Raw genomic sequence first — 17,928 nt, forward strand, 5'->3', positions numbered from 1 at the left:
CTTGTTAATTTTTGGGGAATTTATGAAATGTTGCAGGTGCTAAAAAGCATTTTTGCCCCACATCTTACAAAGCTTAAAGAGTCTTTACATTTGAAAGCATTTTGAACCAAGGCTCAACAACACACTTGTAAAAATAAATGATGGATATAATACAATCTTTCTGTCTCAACACATTTTTCTAGATCTACACCCAAGAAATCAGGGCACATAGGTTTTGTGTGTATTATACAATAGTTGTATAATTGGTATACTGTACCACCTTTGAAGTATGAAACAATGTTACATGAAATGCTTCCAATTTCTTAGATGTTACATGGTCTATATCATGAAAGTATATTTTGTTAAGAAATCCATACCAGAAGAAAGAAATGAACACAAACAAAATACGTTCTACACAGCAGTATTTGGCATCAGTCTGCTTTTCTTAGGTTCAAATATAGAAAAATACCAGTCTGTGTTTGTATTAAACATGAATTTAAAACAATATCAAATAATAAACAATGCTCCATCAACAAAATCTACAAAAAGGGCTGTACATCAAATTTGACTTGATTGAAAAGAATCCAGTAGAATTATCCCTCAAAGTGAGAAGATCTCATGAATTTACAGCAAGCAGTCTTTCTTATTACAGATAAAGATTAGCCATGGAGGTCAGAGTACGTGTGACCTTTGTGCCACATGTAATCTCCCTCTCTCTCACTCACACACAGAAACACACATACATACGCACATACGCACACCCACCAACGCACGCACACATTCACACACACACACACACACACACACACACACACACACACACACACACACACACACACACACACACACAATCTCTACCAAGATCTGTCTCTCTATCTCTCTCTTTGGGGTGCATCTCAATAGTGTAAAGTGGTCCTCCCCTTCCTCACCTCCTCTCCTTCATCTTTACTACTCTCTCTTTAAAACTCTCTACAAGTGACAGTGTGGTGTATAGACACACCCTGCTTCTCACTGCTCATGTAGGTGAAGGAGAGCAGACAAGGAGAGGAAACCATGCGAGATTATTTGCATCGTTCCCTTGAATTATCAATTTTCTAGGTGTGATACTAGTACAGACCAGCAGAGGGAGTAATTGCATCTTTAATACAAAAAAATCTATTTTGGGTTGGGAGAGGAAGGGTGCTTTTTTGAATACATACGTCTTCGTCTTCAATACAACAGAAGCAAGTGACAAAGACAGTGACACAAAGGAAGGGTAAGAGTGAGATGAACCCCAGGAGAAAAAGCAGGACAAAAGCCACTGTTTGTAACAGACCTTAAGTGGGATGAGTTGACCAACAACAATGTATTGTACTTTCTTGCACTAAACGACTTCCGAGGAAGCTGAAACGAAAAGTGAATCTCCTTGTCGCGCGCACACACACTCACACGCACAAACATGTGCAAAAACACTTTACTCCTCTCCCGTGCTCTGACTCGCACACTTATAACAGTGAGTCTTAGCAACTCCCCCTCCCGCCGCCCCCTTCGCCACCCCCCCATGGCAGCCATCTTGGGTCTGACCTCAGGTCTCGTAGAACCTCTCCACCTGCTTGGTCATGGTGGTGGCGCCCACCACGCTCCGCTGGACCACCTCCTTGGTCACGTGACGTGTCACCATACCGCTGGTCTCGGTGACCTGTGACGTCATCATCATACCATCTGGGAGGGGGGGGGGGTGCGGGGTGAGAGAACATTAACCCATGTGTGTGCACGTCTGTGTGTGTGTGTCTATGGACGAAACATGCGAATATGCTAAAGATAGATAAAGATGGACATAGATACCTGTTGAGAAGTAAGGGTCGCTGAACATGGTGTGGGAAACATTGGTGCGCGTGCTGACCTCCGTGGGCAGCTGGAACACCTCTCTCCTGGTCATGGACTGACTGCTGTACTGAGACATGTTACCTGGGAGGGAGAGCAGAGAAGAGAGGGAAGAGGAGGAGGAGGAGGAGGAGGGGAGGGGTTAGTCAAATCAAGACTTGAAGTGTTTCCGACAAGGCTGGACTGAATCTATGAATTGTTACAATAAAATGTGATGGTTATTCTCACCCCCGTCCTGAGACTCGATGGTGATGATGCCCTCTCTCTCGGGGCCGAAGCCCTGCGTGGTCCTGGCCTGAACTTTGAACTTGTAGGGCATGTTCTCACTCAGGTCCGGAACAGTCAGACTGGTCTCCGTACTGTCCCCGCTCACCTGGAACGAACGCACTTCACCTGGGCAACAGAAGATGGTTGTAGGATTAGAATCTGCAGTTGGGAAATGCGCCTGTCATTTGGTCGTAAAGATAGACAAAGATAGTCAAGGTAAAAGAACCACTGTGGAGATAGTTGCACTTTTATTTCTGACATTTGGAACATTGCCAACCTCTTGTCATCACCAGATTCTATTCACCACTTTAGCACTTTTTACAATTTTCAAATGTAAAGTGCATTAAATGTATTATTATTATTATTATTACTATCATACACCTGCAGTTAACACCCCACGACTTGATAGTTCCTTTCATCGCCCCCTAGTGGTCTCACCTCCACCGTGCAGCTGTTCGCAGGTGACCTCATAGCCCAGGATGTCTCCGTTGGGCTTGCGTGGTTTCTCCCAGCTCAGCTGCAGCGCCTCGGGGCTCAGCGCCGTGAACACCAGGGGGCCGGGGGCGCTGGGGGTGCTCAGGGTGAACGGAGAGCCTGGGGGAGGAGAGAGGATAGGAGAGGGGAGAAGAAAGGCAGAGACGTTGACATGAACATCAGTAGGTCAGAGGGCGTATATACCAAGTCATATTTACTTTGTCTTGATGTTGCAGAGAGAGAGAATGTGTGTGAGGGAGAGAGAGAGAGAGAGAGGTAGACCGCTGGCTAGTACCTGGCATGGGGCTCAGGGGGCTCTTGGGGTCGACGGCAGACTCGATGGTGATCACACCCTCCCTGTCGGGCCCCCAACCCTCCTGGCTCTGAGCCTTGACCTTGAACAGGTAGGAGTGGTTGGGCAGCAAGTCCTGCACGACCACAGAGTTCTCCGACGGGTTGGACACGTCAATACGATTCATATCACCTGGGGATACACACACACACAGGGCGGTTCATGTATATATTTAGTTATATTAAAAAAAACATTTCACACTTTGACACAACGAGAGAGCTCCCGTGTGACAAGGAAAATATTCCAACATGTACAGTAATAAATAAAAGTAATATAAAAGCCTCAATCTAGAGTCAGTATGATGTAGAGATGACCCATGGTACCTCCGTTGAGCAGCTGGTAGAGGACACAGTAGCCCAGCACGTCCCTCTCACAGTGGGGCTCCTGCCAGCTGACCTTCAGGGCGGTGGGACCCAGGGCTGAGAAGACCAGCCTGGTGGGGGTGTCCGGGACCCCCGAGTACGACCTCGGGTCTGCAGGAGGCACACAGAGGGCAAAGGTTAGAGGCTGAGGAGAGAGAAGTTGTGTAGTTTTTGGTAAGGCTCAGAGAAAGAGAGAGAGAGAGAGAGAGAGAGAGAGAGAGAGAGAGAGAGAGAGAGAGAGCTGACACAATTAGTATGACATTCGGCCCCATCTATGGCCCTGTGGTTACAAAAAAAAGTCCTACTGTTGAGTAAGGGTTCTACCGAGGGTTCACGTGGCGAGTGAGGGTTCTACTGTTGAGTAAGAGTTCTACCGAGGGTTCTCGTGGCGAGTGAGGGCTCTACTGTTGAGTAAGGTTTCTTCGGAGGGTCCCACCGAGGCCCATGTTGGCTGACCGCAGACAGACTCACCCTGGAGCACCCTGTCCAGTTTCTGCAGCGCGTCGTTGACGTCCTCAGACTGGGTTCGGGCCCGCGAGCCCTGAGCCATGCTGAAGCCGTACTGGCTCTGAGACTGAGCCAGCGTCTCGCCGTAGCCAAGCTCACCTGAGAGCGCAGGGAGCAGGGGGAGAGAGGGAGGACAGGACAGAGAGAGGGAGAGAGAGAGGGCGGGAGAGACGCGGGGAGAAAGGGAGGAAGAGACGGCGGAGGGATAGAGGGAGAACAGGGAGGGGGAAGAGCAGAGGGAAGCCAGGAGCGAGGGAGAGGGAGGGAGGGAGGGAGAGAGAGAGAGGAGGAAGGAGCGACAGTCAGCGCAGCTCCGGCAAGGCGTCTGTGGGCAAGCTCAACGCTGGACAGCCAACAGCCGCATAACCGATAACATAACCAAGCCGCCCGCTACATGCACTTCCTATACACAGTCAACTCAAGATACAGTAAGCTGCATTCCAAATGTCCCTATTAGGCCTATGGAATGTACTGCTTTGACTCGTAGCTAGGGCTCTGGGCAAAAGTAGAACCATTTTAGGAACCATACTTGAACCGACTAAATAACCTCGAAAATGTCCTCCCTCGGTTGGAAGCCACTCCCCCTTACCTTGGCCGCCTGGGAGTTCGCTGGGCATGTCTCCTATGACGATGGAATCCCTGACGTTCTCATCATAGTAGCCTCTGTGCTCCGACCGCTTCCTCATGACAACTTCCTGCGTGCGCGTGACGCCGCCAGTCATAATTTCCTGTCTTCCGAAGGCTTTTCCTACAGGAGGGGGGGAGATGGATGAGTAGAGGAACAAGAGACACGAAAAAGAGGAATAGCTGATGACGATGATGACACTGATGACAACAGTGTTTCCCTTCCTCCATGGGTTCCTCCATGGGTTCCTCCATGGGTACCTTGTCCAGACATGTAGGAGGTGGTGGTCTCCATGGTCATGGACCCTCCTGCGCCTCCCCGGTGATTGGAGCTGGTGCTGAGGGTGGAGAGGGGGGACTGCTGGCTGTAGCTGGATGATGACAGGTTGCGCGACAAGGAACTCGCTCCCCCGGAGTACAAGAAGCTCTGGTCCCACTTTCCATTCATGATCTGGTCTGAAAAACACCACAGAGACGGAGAACATTTTACATCCAAACAGAACCAGATAGAACACACTGGAATCAAACAAAGAACAATCCAAGGGGGGGGGGGGGGGTTCCGAAGTACAAAACCATCAGCAGCCGCAATGGACACAAAACAACTTCACAACCGCGAAAACAACTTCACAACTGCGAGAGAACACGTCACCTTCACAACAATACCTGGGAGTCAGATATCACCACTCCGCAACACTTTTAGACAGCCACAGAACCCTTTCCAAAGCCCGACAAGCTACCTCCACACCCGGTCTTCCCCCTTCAGGAGAGGAGAGACCAGACAGACACAGGCACCTGAGAAAGCCTGCCCCTGAGCATCAACTGGAGGTGGGGCAGTTGATGCCTGGAGCTCCCCCCTGTGGAGGTAGGAGAGCCAGGGTGCTGAGGCTCGAGGGGGGGAGGAGATCAGCGACTCAGCGAGGCAGAGGAGCGGAAGCATGGCTACATGGCTGAAGATTCCTTTTTACGGTCTCATCTTTAGAGAGGAACAGAATTTATGCGGACATGTTGACCGCGTGCCCGTCAGTGCGCAGTAGCAGGCATGCTGTCTGTCTGTCTGTCTGTCTGTCTGTCAGGGCGGGGTGTATCGCGGCGGGGGCAGGGGGCGGGCGGGGCGGTCTTCACCTGGCTGGGGTGTGTGAGCCCGGCTGGGGCCGGGGGTTTCGCCGACGCTGGCCTCTGTGTCGGTGCTGAGGCGGTGGAAGACGTCCGCGGGCATTCTCCAGGACACCGTACGCAGGTCCATCTCCGAGCCCACCAGCTTCACATGCTTCCAGCGCAAGCCTTATTATCGGAGGGGGGGATGGGGGGAGGGAGAGGCAAGCAGGCGGAGGGTTGGTGGGTGCGGTAGGATGGCGTGGCTGGCTAGCTCGCTAGCTTGTAGAGCAGAGGTTACACTGGAGGGCTGAGGGCTGGAATTCCCAGGTCCAGACAAAGAAGGCGGACATCCAGCTGATTCGACAGCTGCCCGCAAGAGTCAAATCGATCAATTGGAGTGAACGATTGTTGATGATTAGAGTGTTCTCCTTTGAGGGCACATTTTACTATGGAAGGTCGTGGAGAATGGGCTGTCTGTCTGGTGTTTTGCTGAAGCAGAGATGACTGGGAGAGATGAAGAGCTCAAAGCCATAGTAAAGGCTAGGGACAGCCCGGGCACGCTCGTGAATGAGGAGAAAAATAATGTCAGTCTCTTCAGAGAACTAGACAAAAGAGTTGAGGTGAGAGAGAGAGGGAGAGAGAGGGAGAGACCGAGAGAGAGGGAGGGAGAGAGGGAGAGAGAAAATATGAAGACAGAAAGAGAGAAAGAAAGAAAGAAAGAAAGAAAGAAAGAAAGAAAGAAAGAAAGAAAGAAAGAAAGAAAGAAAGAAAGAAAGAAAGAAAGAGAGAGACCCTCTCATTCATCAGCTCGGAGGGTGGCTCTTCTCTTTTTCTTCTTGCTGCCTCAGTGAACAGAAGTCTGGACTTCCAAAGACAGATAGCGACTCCTTCATTATCTTCCTCTACTCTCTCATTCTTCTCCACTCTCACTGCTTTTATACAGAGCCATGAATCACATCTCACACTTCCACAACACATTTCTCTCAGGCAAAGAGTCAGTCAAAAAACACAATGCTGTTTTGGACCCCTCAACTTAAAGGGCAATGCTCGTTTTTGACAACCTGGACCTTATTTACGACATATTATAAGAAGTTTGACTCACCGAGATCACTTTTGTGTAGTTCGGAGGCCTGTAGAAGAAATTTAAAATCCAGCGCGAGCCAGTATATCCATGTAATGACGGTGATCGGGGCACCGAGAATGCAGTTTCTCAAAATCTATTTTCGGCCGCTAAACGGTTGTTTTCATCAATCAGATTGGATGAATCGACAGTTGAGATTCCTCAACGCGAGGCATTGTTGTGGTTTTCAAATACGGGGTCTTTAGCCTCTGTAATATGATCTTTACACGCCTTTCCCCACTTGCTCCAGCACGCATGCGCACAGGCCAGCGCGCAGACTGGCTATTCTCCGGCTCACATTCTCTGCGCTACGATCGTTGTTGGTGCCGAGAAAATTGTCGTCGTCATTCGTCAGCAACAATCCAACAAAATAGATTTTGAGAAACTGCATTCTCGGTGCCCCGATCACCATCATTACATGGATATACTGGCTCGCGCTGGATTTTAAATTTCTTCTACAGGCCTCCGAACTACACAAAAGTGATCTCGGTGAGTCAAACTTCTTATAATATGTCGTAAATAAGGTCCAGGTTGTCAAAAACGAGCATTGCCCTTTAAAGGTGCAGTTTGCGGTTTGGCTCAGAAACACTGAATTTAAAGTGCTCTGATAGTAAAATGAAATAAATCCGTAATCTGTGGAAGTCGCAGGACTGTAATAAATGTGTCCAATCATTTTGAGTTTCCAACTTGAAATGATTGGATGGCCTACCTGACTGTCAACCTACCTAGCAACCTGCCTAGCAACTATCATTTGGTTTCCCCCAGTTTGGAGGAGTGGCTTTGGAGGGAGGCCTGAAGGGAGGGACGGGGATTTTGTCGGTTGCATTTTTCAAAATCCAATATTTTTCCTAACAGGAAATCACAAACCGCATGCTGCACCTTTAAACCAAAGAGTTAAATCTGTAAGCAGGAAGAGCTTACTCTTCGTGAGCTCCGCACAAAAGACAAAAACAGTCCCAAAGAGACAATGCTGAGAGAGACAGTTGCCCTAGGGAAGGTACAGACCAACATCTTTAGAAGACAGTGTCTTGCAGTGCTGGCTAAGAACCTGTGGGTTAGGTATTAGGTGCTACTGGTTTTTGTGAATGAATGGTAAAACATATATCGGAGCATATTACTCAGAGTAGGTAGGTTTTTCGTCATTTCTCGTCGTTAGTTTTAGGATACCCACCTTCGTCAGAGACGCTGGGTCTCTTGGAGCCCGTGGGTGACCTGAGGACTTCGTTGCTGTACATCAGGTAGCTGTCATATTCATCCCCTGCCTCCGCGTCCACGATAGGGATGTCTGGGATGATAGGGACTGCAGGGAGAGAGATATAGAGATAGAATGAAAGAGAGAGGGGTAGGGGGGTCGGTTGTTAAGAGATAAAGATTCAACACTGGAAGAGAGTGTGTGTGTGTGTGTGTGTGTGTTTGGTCTGCAGAGTGGTTTTTAGCTCCATACTCACTGGAGAGAGGTCTGTTGGGCTGAGAGGCCAGGTTGATGGTAGCATCTTTGAAGGGTCCCCAGCCCATGCTGTTCTTGGCCCGCACCTTGTAGCAGTAGGTCTGGGCGCTCTGCAGGTTCTCGATCAGCAGCATGCGCTTCTTAGGGTTGTCGATCTTCACCTTCTTAGCTGCTCCCACCGGCTCTACACACAGGGAGGGACAGGAGGACATAACGGCCATCTTAGATAAAGGTCTCGAGTTTTAATATAAGGGCCCAACATGGTGAGATTATTTGGAATATACTGTAGGCCTACTGATATCCTTAGAACATACTGTATAAGTAGTAGAATGATACGATACAAATGCCCAGTTGTCCAGCAAATAGCTTAGTTGAGGGACTATATTCGAATGGCGAGGTTTATTGGTTTGTTGGTCACTCACTCATGTCATCGTCGACGGGCGTGTAGATGACCTCATAGGCCGTGATGACGCCATTGGTCTCTGCAGGCTCTGCCCAGCTGACCTGAGTGACAGTTGGGCTGATGACGTTGAAGGCCAGGCGACCAGGCTCACTGGGGACTGGAGCAGGAGGGGAGAGGAGGGGAGAACATTTAGAGAAAAGGTAATAAGAAGATGAGAGGGAGATCAGGGGAGAGGAGAAGATAGGAGAGGAGAGGGAGAGGTTAGGAGATAGGAGGAGAGGAGGGGAGAGGATAGGATATGATAGGAGATGATAGGATAGGAAGGGAGGGAATGGGATGGGAGATATGAGGAGAGGAGAGGAGGGGAGAGGATGGGAGAGAAGAGGATAGGGGAGGAGAGAGAGGAGAGGAGGAGAGGATAGGGAGAGGAGAGGAGGAGAGGATAGGGAGAGGAGAGGAGGAGAGGTAAAGGAGTAGGAATAGGACAGGAGACAGGGAGAGGAAGGCGAGGGAGGGAGGAAGGGATGGACGGGGAAGATAGGGAGATAATCAAAATAAGAGAAGACTGAGGAGTAAGTATCTCTGTCTCAATGTTAGACTGGATTTGATCTGAACAGCCTCACCGTCCTCTAGGGTCTGGCAGGGCACCATGTCACTGTAGTTGCCATCTCCCATGGCGTTGTAGGCACACACACGCATCTCATAGTCGCAGTAGGGGTACAGGTTGGTCAGCTCAGCGTGGGTGGTCTTCACATCCAGTACCTGGGCGTCCTCCTCCCGGTCACCGTAGATCCAGTACTTCACCTGGGAGTGGGGGAGGGGGGCATGTAAGGAGTAATGGGGAGACGTCTAAAAGTGATTCTCCGCATGATGTGATTTTCTGTGTTGTTTTGTGTATTTTTATATATATATTTAGGGAGACACGGTAGGTGAAAACATCGTTTTTCAACGCCCTGGTCAAATTTGAGATTTTGTGCTAGTTTGCTTCCATAACATGTCTTCTTTCATACTAGTGGAAATAAAACATCAAAAATACGCATTTAGATGTTTATTTTACTTCATTTAGTCTGTTTGCGTCTGTAGATTCTTCCTAAAATCACCAAAAGTTAGCATTTTTTCGCAACGAACCAGAGCGCGGCCGTCTTTTGGATCCGCTGGTGTAATATATCGATAGAAAGATCTCTCTCTCGAGCATGATGTTATCGCAACTAAACCTGATAGTTTCATTCGTATCAGCAACCAATCGTGGAAATACAAAGGCGGGTTTGATGCTAAACGTGAAATCTCATTGGCTGTTGTTGATTTCTGAGAACGTGATTGGTTCAGCGCGTCATGTGACACGTTTCCATTTCCTGATATCTAATCCAAACAATGCCGTCTGTAAAGCGTTCTAAACATAATAAGCAACAATGACAACAGTGTTTGCCCGCAAGGTTGAACAGAAAACATGAGAAACTAAGTGGAAAGGTTTACATTTATGAGATATAAAGTGCCTATTCGCGCAAGTTGTCATTAGCCGGTGCTAGCATGTCCAGTGAGCAGCAGGGAGATGAGGCTAGTGTTAGCATGTCCAGTGAGCAGCAGAGAGATGTGGCGCGTTTGAATGAGCTGATAACTGGGTTGATTTGTCCTAATTGTGCAGGAACTGGTCTTAAAATTAACATAGATCCTCAGAATAGTGGGTTCTGTAGTACCTTGCTCTTAGAGTGCAGTCTTTGTGAGAAATGGCTATCGCAAAAGTGTCAACAACTAGGAATGATGTTGCATTTGATGTCAATGTGAGGATGGTCCTCTTAGCGCACGAGTTAGGGTTGGGGTATGCAGCTCTCCAAAAGATTAGTAAAGTGTTGGATCCCAGGGCTTCATCTGAAAACGTATCAGAAACATGACAAGAGGGTGACAGGTAGGCTATTGAAACGTGTTCCCTCTTTCTCTCTCTCTCTCTCTCTCTCTCTCTCTCTCTCTCTAGCCAATATCAGAAGCCTATACATATGCACAGTAGTCTCCCTCTCTCTACCTGTGGCATTTCTACATGCATCCATAAACTGACCAAATAAACTGTTTTAATTTCAGTTGCTGAAATAGAGAGAGGTCTGGAGTCCTTGCACAGAAGCAGAGAGCAGATTAGGCAGGCATATGCAGATGTGGACCCAGAGGTAGGTAAGCTGACTGCCAATAAATGCAAAATGTTACAAAATTATTACAGTTATTGAGAATTATTACAATAATTCTCAATAACCAGCGTTCAGTGGACAACATGAAGGCGGCAATATGGGGTAGTCCGCTTCACTGATGACAACCCCATGCGCACCAGGAACATATTGTGGTTTTAGGACAGTTTTATGGACTGCAGCTGAGTGGGATCTACAAACTAGCTGCTTAGAATAGTTTTGTAGACTGCAGCTGAGTGGGATCTACAAACCAGCTGCCTAGAACAGTTTTGTGGATAGCTAGTGTGGTGCCATCTGAGGAGTGACTCTGTAGACCTATGACGGCGTAGCCTGATGTCTCCTATGGTGTTGCTTTTGACGATGGTTATATCACTTGTTTGTTTGGCAATCTATATTTAGCTTCTATTGGTGTTTACCCTGCATTGTTTACCACATCTTGTCCTGTGTATTTATGAATCAGCTTACTCTTCATGTTCATTCATTCATTCATGTTTTCTCCATGTAAAACGCTTAAAAAAACACAAAAAGCTAGATAATCTGTTTTCTCATGCATGTCCTCGTCAAATGTGTCTATCTTTGTCCATGATCTGTTTAACAAAATAATACAAGCTTTCTAAAAGGGAATGTTCTCTTCCATAATCCAACTAAACAGGTCTTACTTCTCTATACAAAATGTCTACTCCTGGACTATTTTGAATCCACAACATGCTGTGTTATTCAGCTTTCTGTTTCTATGTGTTTTCAGATGTTGTGTAATGTTGTTACTAATGATCTGATTGGATATTGTGTTTGTAAATATTGGTTTACAATGCAAATGTATGGTTTTTTACAATACAAATTTTCAAAGCCCGTTTTCTCAAAATGAGTTATTTCTCATCTTAGGGACATCAAAACCACCCCTTGAGTAGCACCTACATACACCTAACTTTCCAGTTTTGTTCCAATCCATATTCTGAGAGTTTGTCCAAGGGGGATTTTTAAAATTTCATTCATAGCCTGATTTATATAACAGTTTATCCCTAAAACATGGCGAAAGTTGGTCTTTTAATGACTGTTGACAGTATTTTCCGATTTCTGAAGTGAAGAAAAGAGATATCAAAAATCCCCCTTGGACAAAGTTTGAATAGGGATATGTGAACAAAATGAAACAAGAATTTTGAATCTGGCTTGAACCAGTTAAAAAAATTGATTTCCTGAAATTATGCAAATTAGCGCATATTTAGCGCATATAATGTCTAATTTGCATATTTATCCATAAGATTTCTGAAAAATTGTAATACAAAAAAGATGCTCCTTAATGTACCTAACAAACTTGGGGAGTTTGATGGTGATACCTATTAAGGATTTTTTTTTTCCTATTCACCTGGGGTGTCTCCCCTTAAAAAAAAATCTCTTTTTTTTTTTTTTACTTTGCTTATTTACTTATATACATTTAGGAACTCGTGGAAAACATTTCACTCTTGTACTGGTATGATGTTGCATGTGATGAATGGAGTTTGACCACAGGAGGGTATGGAAACTAACTAAGGACAGGAGCTTGAGTATCTCACTGAGGACCTCCTCTCTGTCTGTCTGTCTCTCTCTCTCTCTCTCACCTTGTATCCCAGGGCGTTTCCAGAGACGGGGTCCCAGTTGAGGCGGATGTTCCTGGGGCCGGTGGCGGTGGCCTTCACGTTGGCAGGGGAGAAAAGATGGCCGCCGGGGGAGATGGCTGTCTGGTTGATGAAGCCCATAGTCTGCTTCTGCATCTGGGCCATGTCTGGAGGAGTGGCGCCAACTGACGGAGGAAAGGAAGGAGGGTTGAAGGGAGGGAGAGAGAGAGGAAAATTATGTCTATGAGGAAACTGGGTGGTCCGATTTTCTGTATATTCTCTTCTGTGTCGCTGTATGCGATCCCCCAAGCAGACGTGTGTGTTTTGTGGGTGCGTGTGGTGCTTGCGTGTGTATGTGAGTGCATGCGTGCGTGTGTGAACCTGAATGTGTGTGTGTGTGTGTGTCCTCACCTCCATCAGCAACGGTGACCAGGGTAGTCTTCCTCTCTCCCACCGCGGCGTTGGTGCTGGGGTCAAACAGCTCCAGCTGGAAGGTCTCGGGCTGGACTGGTCCGGGGTGGGCCCGTGGGTCGATCACGATGTTCTTCTCTGACTCCCCGGGTCCGAACTTGAGCGGGCCGGACAGCTCGAAGCGCTGGGCCTTCTTGGTGCGCCAGTGGACGGTGGCGGACCCCTCCTGGTTGCGGGTCCGGACCACCGGGACGTTGTACTGAGGGTCGGAGGTGGAGAAGGTCTGGGTGCTCTTCTTGAACATCATCACGCTGGGCTCTGCAGGGAAGGAGAGAACGCAGGCAGGAGGTTCGCTCACCGGTGATGAAACCTGATTTTCATTCACGCTTTCCAGCCCGTTGGAGAACATATGCAGTTCTTGAATCTTTTAACTGATTGAGCAAGTATCTTATTCCAGCAGGGTAGAACCCTAGGAGCCTGGTGGCTTCTGGCCAAGTGCAACACTGAGATCTACGGCCATTAAGTTGCATTATATTCATTACAGTGGTCACGTCATAGACCCCTGAATTCCCCTTTTGTGTTGACCTTGAATGAATGAATCATTGAATGAACCAACCAACCGACCAAACAAACAAACAAAGGAATGACTAAAGGAACTAAGCACACAGACGGACTAGGCTCCTCCCCCACCTGGTTTGTCTGTGATGGTGACGGTGGTGCGAGGGTAACGTCCCAGTTTGGCGCCCTGGCGGGGGTTACTGAGGTCCATGACGAACTGTTTGACCTGACGGTCGTCCAGGAGGCCGTCTCCCTCGCCCAGCTCTAGCAGAAGCACCGCCACCATCTTCTGGGTCTCCCCAGGGCCATAGGACAGGTCCCCGTCAACCGCCTCATAGTCCTACACACACACACACACACACACACACACACACACACGTGAGGCTTTTTATCTTGTTTGTGTGTGTGTGTGTGTGTGTGTGTGTGTGTGTGTGTCAGCAAATTAGAGTGGGTATTCCTATATAACTGTATGTACTTTGTGTGTGTGTGTGTGTGTGTGTGTGTGTGTGTGTCTAACCTTCTGGTCCTTGGCGGTGAGATCTCTGGTGCGGTAGGTGACCTGTGTTCGTCCGTCCTCTATGATCTCCCTGCTGACGGGGATGTTGGCGATGGCGTCCTGCCTGCTGTAGGTGTAGGCTGGCTGAAGGAAGGATAGCAAGCTCTTGGCTGGAGGAGCAGAAAATACACAAAACAACAAAGACTATTAATATATATTACATGACATTACATTACAGTCATTTAGCAGACGCTTTTATCCAAAGCGACTAACAATAATTGCATTTAACATAGGAAGAGCCAATGTACTGTATATAGATGTGGGTATTAATCAGAATCAAGTAGGGGTCAGTTGGGATGACTGTGTGTGTGTGTGTGTGTGTGTGTGTGTGCCTGTGTTTGTTTGTGTGTATTAACGGGGGCGTAGGTGTGTGTGTGCATGTGTGTACGTGTGTGAGGTCTCACCGTGTTCTTTGATGATGGTGATGTTGACGAAGCGTTTTCCGATCTCGGCGATGCCCAGTGGGACGTCCACGGCCTCCACCTGCAGCTGCTTCTGGTCGTCATCCTCCTCCTTCACGAAGAGCGGCACGCGCACGTCCACTGACTCCACCCCCGCCTGCATCTCTACCGCCCCAGCGGCCTCTGGAGATGGAGGGGAAGGGGTTAATGAGACACACACACACACACATACACACACTTACAAAGTATATACAGTATGAATTGAATGTACAGCTAGAGTAACACACACACACACAAACATACACACTTACAAAGTATATACAGTATGAACGTACAGCTAGAGTAACAAACACACACACACACACACACACACACACATCACACCTCTGTCTGTAGCCACGGTGTAGTAGCCAGGCACCACTTTGAGGTTGTGGAAGTTTCCAGACTGGATGTTCTTCTCGGTCAGCTTGACAATGTCGGGGTAGCTGGAGCGAGGAGCGGCCAGGATCGTGTCCACAATGGTGTGGTTCTGCCTGGGGGAGGGAGGAGGGAGGAGAGAGAGAGAGGGGAGAGAGAGGGGAGAGGGGAGAGGAGAGAGATGAGAGAGAGAGGGGGGAAGAGAGGAGAGGGAGGAGAGATAGAGAGAAGGAGGAGAGAGGGAGGGAGTAGAGAAGAGAGGGGAGAGGAGAGAGAGGGAGAACAGAGAGAGGGGAGAAGAGAGGGAGGTGAGAGAGGGGAGATAGAGTAGGGGAGAGAGAGAAGAGAGAGAGAAGGAGGTTAGAGAGGGGAGAGAGAGGAGGGGAAAGAGAGAGAGGGAGGTTAGAGAGGGGAGAGAGAGGAGGGGATAGAGAGAAGAGAGAGAGAGGGAGGTTAGAGAGGGGAGGGAGAGGAGGGGAGAGAGAGAAGAGAGAGAGAGGGAGGTTAGAGAGGGGAGGGAGAGGAGGGGAGAGAGAGAAGAGAGAGACAGGGAGGTTAGAGAGGGGAGAGAGAGGAGGGGAGAGAGAGAAGAGAGAGAGAGGGAGGTTAGAGAGGGGAGAGAGAGGAGGGGAGAGAGAGAAGAGAGAGACAGGGAGGTTAGAGAGGGGAGAGAGAGGAGGGGAGAGAGAGAAGAGAGAGAGAGCGAGGTTAGAGAGGGGAATGAGAGGAGGGGAGAGAGAGAAGAGAGAGAGGGAGGTTAGAGAGGGGAGAGAATCAGACTGCTGAGAAGCTCCAGCACTGGTCTGATATTGATCAGTTACCTTTTGCCAGCATTTCTTTGTAATCTGAAAGAACAACAAAAACATTGGTGTTATGGATAATGACTGAGACGCAGCAGTTGATGAATGAATGAATAGAATAATGTCCACTCAAAGAAAATCCATCACCACCCACTCACCTGAACCTGGTCTTCTGAACCTTTTGGGCTCCAGGAATCTGCTTGTACACCTCGTTAAGCTGAACAGAGAGAACACACACACGACCATCAAGTAACACACACTTTCATACACACTGACAATTTGAAATAAAATCCCTGACATCACAGACACTTTGTGATAAACACACACACACATACGCACGCATGCACACACACTCATGCACGCACAAACACACACACACACACTCACATTGTCCTCCACGTCCCTTCGCAGAAGCTCAGTGTCTCTGGCCTCAGGGCGAGACAAGCTCTCTGAAAACAACCTGTTCAGACGGAGGGAGAGAGGGAACTGGACTACAGGCAGAGAGAGAGAGAGAGAGAGAGAGAGAGAGAGAGAGAGAGAATTTCAGTTGACATGGAATTCACTCACAATTCCACACAATTGTCTCAGGTGGACCTGCAGTGGCCTGCATGTCCCCCCTGTCAAGAATATAGTCCACAGGACTGTTCAAAACGCATTTATAAGCTGGGATTGTTAACCAATGGGAGAGCTAGGAGTCACTCCACTCACTGGTCTCTTTAGGGTTGGGCTGGACCTGCGCCTGCGGGTGATTGGCTGCCCGGTGGACGTTGTCCTTGATCTTCCAGCGAACCACGTCGGTGCTCTTGAGCGGGCCTGTCCTCACCAGGGGAGTGTCCAGGTGGTCGGAGGTGAGCATGGACTGGCGGAGCATGTACTGGTCTTCCTTAAAGCCCACCATACGACCTGGTGACAGGGCACAGACAGAAAGAGAATGCCCATCGCATGCTTGACAAATCAATGGACATCAAGGCTTTATTCTTTCATTAACAGTTATTCAATGTTGAATTACAGAGAGAAATCGAGTGAAGTCTGTATTCTAGACTGCGGATCAGTCAGACAGACTCTCACCTTTTCCACAGCAAGGCAGTAGAGCGAGACACGCCTGAGAGGACAGGAGAGAGAAAGATAGTATTGAGAAGTGAAGAAAGATACGGAGAAGGGCATTATTCCCTTAAAAATATGGCAACTATCCCATAGCAGTGTGCGTGTGTGTGCGCAGGGGCAGACGTGCTAACTGGTGGCCCGCGGTGAATGGCCTGCCCCCCTGTCAACAAATCGCAAAGCCCTCCCCTGTCAACAAAACCAAACTGACAGTGTTCCATTTTGGACGGCTCGTGGCCTGACTGGGGCTACATTCATTTCCCGGCCTGAAATATTCACCCAGTCCGCCCCTGTGTGTGCACGTGTTAGTGTGTGTGAACGTGTGTGTGTGTGTGCGTGTGTGTGCGTGTGTGTGCACGTATGCGTGCGCGTGTGTGTGCGTGCGCGTGTGTGTGTGTGTGTGCGTGTGAGTGTGTGTGTACCGTACCTTGCAGCAGGCGCAGTACTTCCAGCAGCAGAGCAGCAGTAGACCCAGCAGCAGCATGAGGAACATGATGAGAGGGATCAGCCACAGGAAGCTGCCAGGGGGACAGTCTGAAAGGGACGGACACAGAGACACACCGCAACAACTTTAAAACACAGCCACACAACACTAATCAAAACACAACACCTCAACTGCATCGCGCTACCTCAACTCAAAACAACTACAGTACTAACACAGTACTGAACACCATAATGTATAGCTGTTTAGCAAGGAACTCTAATCAGTCATGCAGCTGACTCACCCTTCTTATTGAGCACCTGGACCTCCATCTCCTTGGCCGTCCGGTTCTGCGGATAGTCAATCGTGTAGTAGTAGGTACAGTCATCATCCTCGTCACGGAATTTACACAACTCGATCACATCTTCCTCTGAAAACACACACACACACGTGGTCAATGAACACACAGAGGCACGCACCCACACGCATACATACACACACACACTCTCACACACACACACGCGCACACACACACACACACAGGCAATGACGACAGACATACACATAGCAGTTGACTCCTCTCCCAGTTAACACTACTCACTCAAAACACTACTTTGATCATCAACCCTGTTAAGTCTTCAAAGACTATTTCTAAAATACTTCCGCAATGAGGATTTTTTTTAAAAGCAGAAGACAAACACAACCAACGCTCCACATCAAAGCCTCCTCAACGTTGCTTACCTTTTTTGAGCTCGTCCACCTTGACGATCTTGAACGTGCACTCGTCACACTTGTCCTGGTCCTTGCTTTCGCCCGTCTTCCAGGCCTGGCACTGCACGCAGCTGCGCTTGATCTCGCATATGTGGGCCTGGGCTCCCAACTGACTGCTCACCTGGATGTTGGCCTCGCAGGTGTCACTGAGGGACAGGCCAGAGTCCTGGCAAATGCAGCGGCCGCACTTACACTCCCCGCGCCCGTTACAGATACCCTGGGGGAGGTGAGGAGAT

The 17,928-nt window shown here is 48.6% G+C and overlaps 1 protein-coding gene across 1 annotated transcript in view; it reads right to left on the bottom strand.

The window, feature by feature from the left end:
- Positions 1-1,529: 1,529 nt before the first annotated feature.
- itgb4 (integrin, beta 4) overlaps positions 1,530-17,928 on the bottom strand; it is a gene marked incomplete at its 5' end in the record, with an annotated part of 24,832 nt that continues 8,433 nt past the window's right edge. The window contains 27 exons of the mRNA XM_084456092.1: positions 1,530-1,680; positions 1,804-1,926; positions 2,071-2,235; positions 2,548-2,703; positions 2,879-3,067; positions 3,259-3,408; positions 3,769-3,903; positions 4,394-4,552; positions 4,690-4,884; positions 7,815-7,943; positions 8,092-8,274; positions 8,513-8,650; positions 9,117-9,297; positions 12,260-12,441; positions 12,668-12,985; positions 13,358-13,565; positions 13,743-13,891; positions 14,186-14,365; positions 14,567-14,715; positions 15,421-15,444; positions 15,558-15,616; positions 15,787-15,890; positions 16,108-16,302; positions 16,468-16,501; positions 16,928-17,034; positions 17,226-17,351; positions 17,663-17,909. Coding sequence (XP_084312218.1) covers positions 1,544-1,680; positions 1,804-1,926; positions 2,071-2,235; positions 2,548-2,703; positions 2,879-3,067; positions 3,259-3,408; positions 3,769-3,903; positions 4,394-4,552; positions 4,690-4,884; positions 7,815-7,943; positions 8,092-8,274; positions 8,513-8,650; positions 9,117-9,297; positions 12,260-12,441; positions 12,668-12,985; positions 13,358-13,565; positions 13,743-13,891; positions 14,186-14,365; positions 14,567-14,715; positions 15,421-15,444; positions 15,558-15,616; positions 15,787-15,890; positions 16,108-16,302; positions 16,468-16,501; positions 16,928-17,034; positions 17,226-17,351; positions 17,663-17,909 — 4,122 coding nt within the window. The 3' untranslated portion in view covers positions 1,530-1,543. The remainder of the gene's footprint in view (positions 1,681-1,803; positions 1,927-2,070; positions 2,236-2,547; positions 2,704-2,878; positions 3,068-3,258; positions 3,409-3,768; positions 3,904-4,393; positions 4,553-4,689; positions 4,885-7,814; positions 7,944-8,091; positions 8,275-8,512; positions 8,651-9,116; positions 9,298-12,259; positions 12,442-12,667; positions 12,986-13,357; positions 13,566-13,742; positions 13,892-14,185; positions 14,366-14,566; positions 14,716-15,420; positions 15,445-15,557; positions 15,617-15,786; positions 15,891-16,107; positions 16,303-16,467; positions 16,502-16,927; positions 17,035-17,225; positions 17,352-17,662; positions 17,910-17,928) is intronic.

Source organism: Borostomias antarcticus (genome assembly GCF_949987555.1).
Source record: "Borostomias antarcticus genome assembly, chromosome: 22".
In the NCBI taxonomy this organism is placed as follows: domain Eukaryota; kingdom Metazoa; phylum Chordata; class Actinopteri; order Stomiiformes; family Stomiidae; genus Borostomias; species Borostomias antarcticus.